The sequence below is a fragment of the Otolemur garnettii genome, unplaced genomic scaffold, assembly GCF_000181295.1.
Source record: "Otolemur garnettii isolate 467f Iridium unplaced genomic scaffold, OtoGar3 scaffold00104, whole genome shotgun sequence".
Classification (NCBI taxonomy): domain Eukaryota; kingdom Metazoa; phylum Chordata; class Mammalia; order Primates; family Galagidae; genus Otolemur; species Otolemur garnettii.
In genome coordinates this window covers 2,380,829-2,385,979 of record NW_003852499.1, presented here as the reverse complement: position 1 = coordinate 2,385,979, position 5,151 = coordinate 2,380,829, and the positions used below count along the sequence as shown (strand labels likewise).

Genomic DNA, 5,151 nt, shown 5'->3' with positions numbered 1-5,151 from the left:
TATCCCTAGGGCTGGAAAGAGACCAAGAAGCCTCCAAAGCAATGCAGGTTGTAGAAGGAGGGAAGGAACAAACACAATCAATGCAGACAAAGGGATAAAGTAGAGAGGGGAGACATAGCCTGGCTTCTTCTCAGCTCTCTTACCCACCTGTCTTATACCAATGCCTCGTATTGGTTAAACCTACCTCAGAGGCCAGAGGGAAAAATATTTGGGAAATGTAGTTCCCAGTTGTGACATGGCAGAGGGTGGGGGAGGTGGGGAGTGGAGGGGATGCGGGGTGGGGGGGATGCACAGATCTAAGAGCAAACCAGCAGCTGACTGGCACAAAAAAGAGACCCTGAGAGGGCCAGGTACGAAGACTGAGTCGAGGTGGGGACAGTTTGAGCCTAGGAGTTGGAGGCTACAATGAGCTATGATGATGATACTGCACTCTAGCCTTGCCTCAGATAAAAAAGAGAGACTCAGAGAGGTAACATGTGGGGGCCAGGGTTAATGAAAACCAGATCTTAGTCCTTTCCTTAGGACTTAAGGGTTGAAGTGACTGATGGGACTGGCTACAGAAAGAGGCTGTAGATCAGCCTGCTGAGGTTAAACAGGATCTGAGATAGGAGTCACCTGCGAAGCAGAAAGTTTTGACTGGGAAGAGCATGGAGTGACCTTTTGTAGTGCAAGAAATGAAGTGCTCTGGAGTGGGTGGGGGCTGAGGGGTGGAGACACAAGAATATACAAAAGTGAAAATGTGCTGGCTGACTGTATATTATGTGCTTCATTGTGTATCATTTATACCTCAATTAAAAGAAAAAGAGTTCCTGTCTTTTAGAATAAACATTCTGAAATATTTTTAAATGAAATGATACGATGTCTGGGATTAAAAGAGAGAGAGAGAGAGAGTGTGTGTGTGCATGCGCGTGCACTGGTGGATGAAGGGTATACAGAAGAAATAAAACTGGCCAGGAGTTGAACCTGGATAAAGAGTACATGTAGAAGGGGACCCAATATTACCTTCTCTGCTTTTGTATATTATGTTGTATGTGAAATTTCTTTGATAAAATAAGAAAAAAGAAAGAAAAGTACCTAGAGTTGATACACATGCATTCTTTATGCATTTAGGAGCTCAGGAGTGAGTCCAGCCCCAGGCCCCAGCCCCCCAATCTCTGTTGACCTGGAAGAAGCAATAGCCTTGATACTGGCCTCCCATTCCCGGCAGCCTCGGTCAATTCTGTATCTAGAGTTGCCAGCAGAGCATGGGTCCTGGGCTGCCCATGTGAGGAGAAACAGCCTCACAGAGTAAAATGTCTAAAGTGCAGGCAGGTCCCTTTACCTTTTTATGACGTCTCCTCCCCAGACTCACTCTTTCTCAAGCACTTCTTATACCTCCACCCAGAGCCTGTCCAGCTATCAGACAAACCAGGGTAATGAAGAGTGCTGAACAGGGCCTTTCAGGGAAAGGGACGATGCAACCTATCTCAAGAGAAGAAGTTAACCCCTCATCCCGAGGGAGGGAGACACCTGGAGTCACAAGGAAGTGGCACGGCTATTAGAGTGAGCTGGGACCTAGAAATCAGGAGACCTGGACTCTAGGCTGGTTCTGCCATGGACTGGCTATGTGGTGTGGAGATCATCTGTTTATTCAATAAATAGGTATTGGACATGGGTTATGTGCTGCTCTGCCCGGGCCACTGCAGACCTCCCAGCCTGGAGGAGAAGCAGACAAGACCAGCAGGAGAGCAGTCTTCACAGAAGCTGTTCAGCCTAGGGCAGGGCGTGCTTCCTAGAGACCGAGTGGCTCCTCCAGCACAGGCAAGAGTTAGACAAGAGGACCAGAAAGCTAGCGGTAAGAAGGTGTGTTAAAGGGTTGAGAGAGATGGCGGGAAGAAAGGGAGCAGGGACCAGATTAAGTCGCCCTGGGATCCTGGTCTCCTCATGTGTCACACTGAGCCTCAACCTTCTTCATCCTCAAGGTGAGGGGCTGGACAGGGTGAGCTCTCAGCCCTCTCCAGTTCAAAGGGAGCCAAAGGCTTGTGGGCAGGGAAGCTGGAACTGAGGGTTGGGGCTGCCCAGCTTAGCCTAGCTGGCCCTTACTCCCCAGGAACTTTGGCTGCAGTCCTCCCCATTTTCTCCTTGAGAGTGAGGTTTCCTAAGGACAGGGAGGAGGGCCTGCTGCACCCTGCAAGTGTCTCATAGGTGACCTGTGCCCACTCATGTGTGGACTAGGTTGGGTTAGCAGGGTGGAGGGCTGGCTGGCTTGTTATTCCCTTCTAATTTGTCTTAAAAAGTCACGTGGCCAGGCATCTGCCTACTCAGACTCCCGGGGCCCCCCCACACTGCATCTGCCCCCAGGCTCTCTGCTCAGAGCACTCTCCATGTTTGTTCTTCCCCTGCCCTCTGCTGTTCAGATCCAGCACCTTTCCTGAGCTCCCTCTGTTCCCTGGGCAGGGCTGCCCCAGCTGGGCTCTTGGAGGCCTATCTGAGGACCTTCCACTAGTTCTGCCGCCCCTTTCCCACCAGCTGGGCCCAGCCTCAGCCCTTCTCTCCCTGGTCAGGCTTCCAAAGAAGGGAGGCGGCCTGGTTCCGGCCCTGCTGCCCTCACGTGCTTTCCCGGCCACCCCCTCCGGCCCAGCCAAGCCTGTTCCTCTTCCCCCGATGCGATTGCGACAGGCAAGCCTCAGCTCCCAGCGCTCCCTGTCCCCGCCCCCGCAGCCAGCTCGCTCCACTCCCACTTCCTGAGCCCAGCGGCGGTCACTGGAGGCCTGCAGGCCAGGCCTGGCCGCTCCCGGCCCCGGGGGGCACATCGCCCCTGAGTCCATTTCCAGAGGCTAGGCTGGGGAAGCTCCTGTCTCTGCTCAGGACGTCGGCCTCCCACCTTCCTCCAGGCCCCCCACCCATCTGACTGACTGGCTGAGTGGCCGCCATGCGTCTGCCTAGGGCTACCGCTGCTGGCGGCCTGGCCCTGGGGCCACTTGTGCTGGGTCTCTGTGGGCTCCTGGCAGATTCCCACCTCCAGCTGGTGAGGGAGGGCCGGTGGGAGTGGGTGAAGGCAGGGAAGCGGTCTGTGGGCAGCCCCTCTGTGGGCCCTCTGCCCTCCCAAACTGACCCCTGACTAATTATTCTCCCCTTACCTCCATTTCCCCTTGAAGGTGCACCCATACAGCTCAGAAAACCAGACTTGCAGGGACCAGGAAAAGGAGTACTACGAGCCCAGGCACCGGGTCTGCTGCTCCCGCTGCCCACCAGGTGAGAGGCAATGCTGGAGAAAGCCTGGGACACGGAGATGGGTTCCGGGGGGCTCTAGCCCCCTTGCTGCCTCAGAGAGAAGGAGGACACTGTCCTCCAGGAAAACTAGCTGGCAGAGACAGAGCGTGAGAAACTGGCCGACCGTCATTTGCAGGCTCTGTGATTTGCCCTCTTCACTGGGCGGGCCTCTTGGCTCTGTCCCTAGCTGAGAGGTAGCTGCAGGGCTGGGGTGGAGTGATGAGGGAGACACTGAGGCACAGGACCAGCTCCTACAGCGAGCAGCAGAGGTGAAGGTGGAACCCTGTCTCCTAACCTCCTACTGCCCCACTCACGTCCTAGGCACCTATGCCTCAGCTGAGTGCAGCCGCAGCCGGGACACAGTTTGCACCACGTGCTCTGAAAACTCCTACACTGAGCACTGGAACTACGTCTCCTCCTGCCACCTATGCCGCCCGTGTGACTCCGGTGAGTGGGGTATACCTGGGGAGGAGGGCTGGGAGCTCCTGCCACACAGCTCTCACCTGAGCCCGCCTATCTCCCCCCAGTGATGGGCCTTGAGGAGGTTGAGCCTTGCACCAGCAAGAGGAAAACCCAATGCCGCTGCCAGCCTGGAATGTTCTGTGCAGCTAGGACCCATGAGTGTACGCACTGCGAGCTACTTTCTGACTGCCCCCCTGGCACTGAAGCTGAGCTCCAAGGTCAGAGGTCACTGAAGGCAGAGGGTGAAAAGGAGGCTGGGTGCCTGCTATCTTACATGGGGGCCAGGGAAGATTGTGCTGTGTCCATGGCGATCCTCCAGGTAGTTCTGAGCATAAGATGCCTCTTCTTATTCTGTGCTCACGGAAACAGACTTGGGACAAATCCAGGGGACGCAGGAGGGGGTCTCTCAGCACTCTTGAGTAAAATGGTGGGCAGCAAAGGGAAGCTTGAGAAAGGTGGGAAGTACAGATAGGGTGGATGGGACAGTAGGAGGCCATCCAGTGGGTATGAAGGAAGTTCAGGGTGAGGCAAAAGGCTCCCTTCTCATTCACTCTGGCTGGCTTGCCTTTCTCTTGCCAGGTAAAGTTGGGGAGGCTAACAACAACTGTGTCCCCTGCAAGGCAGGGCACTTCCAGAACACCTCCTCCCCCAGTGCTCGCTGCCAGCCCCATACCAGGTGAGTGTGCCTCACCCATGATCTTTTCATCCTCTGAGAGGCACCACCATTCTTGACACTATGGTCTACCCTCACCACTTCCAGCCCCATATGCCCACTTAAGTTGGGGTACTGATGGATGAGAGCATGTAGAGGTCATAGGTCTCTCTTTCCTCTGCAGGTGTGAGGACCAGGGTCTGGTGGAGGCAGCTCCAGGCACCGCCCAGTATGACACAAGCTGCAGAAACGCATCAGAGCCACTGCCCCCTGAGATGGCAGGTAAGGGGCCAGGGCTAAGGGACACAAGGGAATATCTGGAAAATGCCCTATCCACCCCACCTAAAAAGTGGAGAAAAGATGAATTCTTCCCTCCCCAAATCAGGGCAAGAAGTTCCTTAAAGAGAAACTAGAGTATCCCTAGACTAGTTTATCTAAACATACACTTTTTAATTTATATATATGGAGCAGGAGTAGTGGTTTACGCCTGTAATCCCAACATTTTGGGAGGCCCAGGCAGGAGGGCTGCTTAAATTCAGGAGTTTAAGACCAGTCTGGACAACATGTGAGACCGCATCTCTTAAAAAAATTTTCTTGGCTTGGCACCTGTGGCTCAAGTGGCTAAGGTGCCAGCCACATACACCTAAGGTGGTGGGTTCAAATCCAACCTGGGCCCACCAAACAACAATGACAGCTGCAATCAAAAAATAGCCGGGCATTGTGGCGGGCGCCTGTGGTCCCAGCTACTTGGGAGGCTGAGGCGGGAGACTCGCTTGAGCCCAGGA

At 54.6% G+C, this 5,151-nt stretch overlaps 2 protein-coding genes across 2 annotated transcripts in view; one reads left to right on the top strand and one right to left on the bottom strand.

Moving 5' to 3' along the window:
- Positions 1-3,170, bottom strand: part of SCNN1A (sodium channel epithelial 1 alpha subunit) — a 31,862-nt gene extending 28,692 nt beyond the window's left edge. Inside the window, exon 1 of the mRNA XM_003796413.3 lies at positions 3,120-3,170. Within this exon, the coding sequence (XP_003796461.2) occupies positions 3,120-3,147 (28 nt within the window). The 5' untranslated portion in view covers positions 3,148-3,170. The remainder of the gene's footprint in view (positions 1-3,119) is intronic.
- LTBR (lymphotoxin beta receptor) overlaps positions 2,749-5,151 on the top strand; it is a 10,232-nt gene continuing 7,829 nt past the window's right edge. The window contains exons 1-6 of the mRNA XM_003796478.3: positions 2,749-3,007; positions 3,138-3,234; positions 3,574-3,699; positions 3,780-3,932; positions 4,294-4,390; positions 4,551-4,648. Coding sequence (XP_003796526.1) covers positions 2,912-3,007; positions 3,138-3,234; positions 3,574-3,699; positions 3,780-3,932; positions 4,294-4,390; positions 4,551-4,648 — 667 coding nt within the window. The 5' untranslated portion in view covers positions 2,749-2,911. The remainder of the gene's footprint in view (positions 3,008-3,137; positions 3,235-3,573; positions 3,700-3,779; positions 3,933-4,293; positions 4,391-4,550; positions 4,649-5,151) is intronic.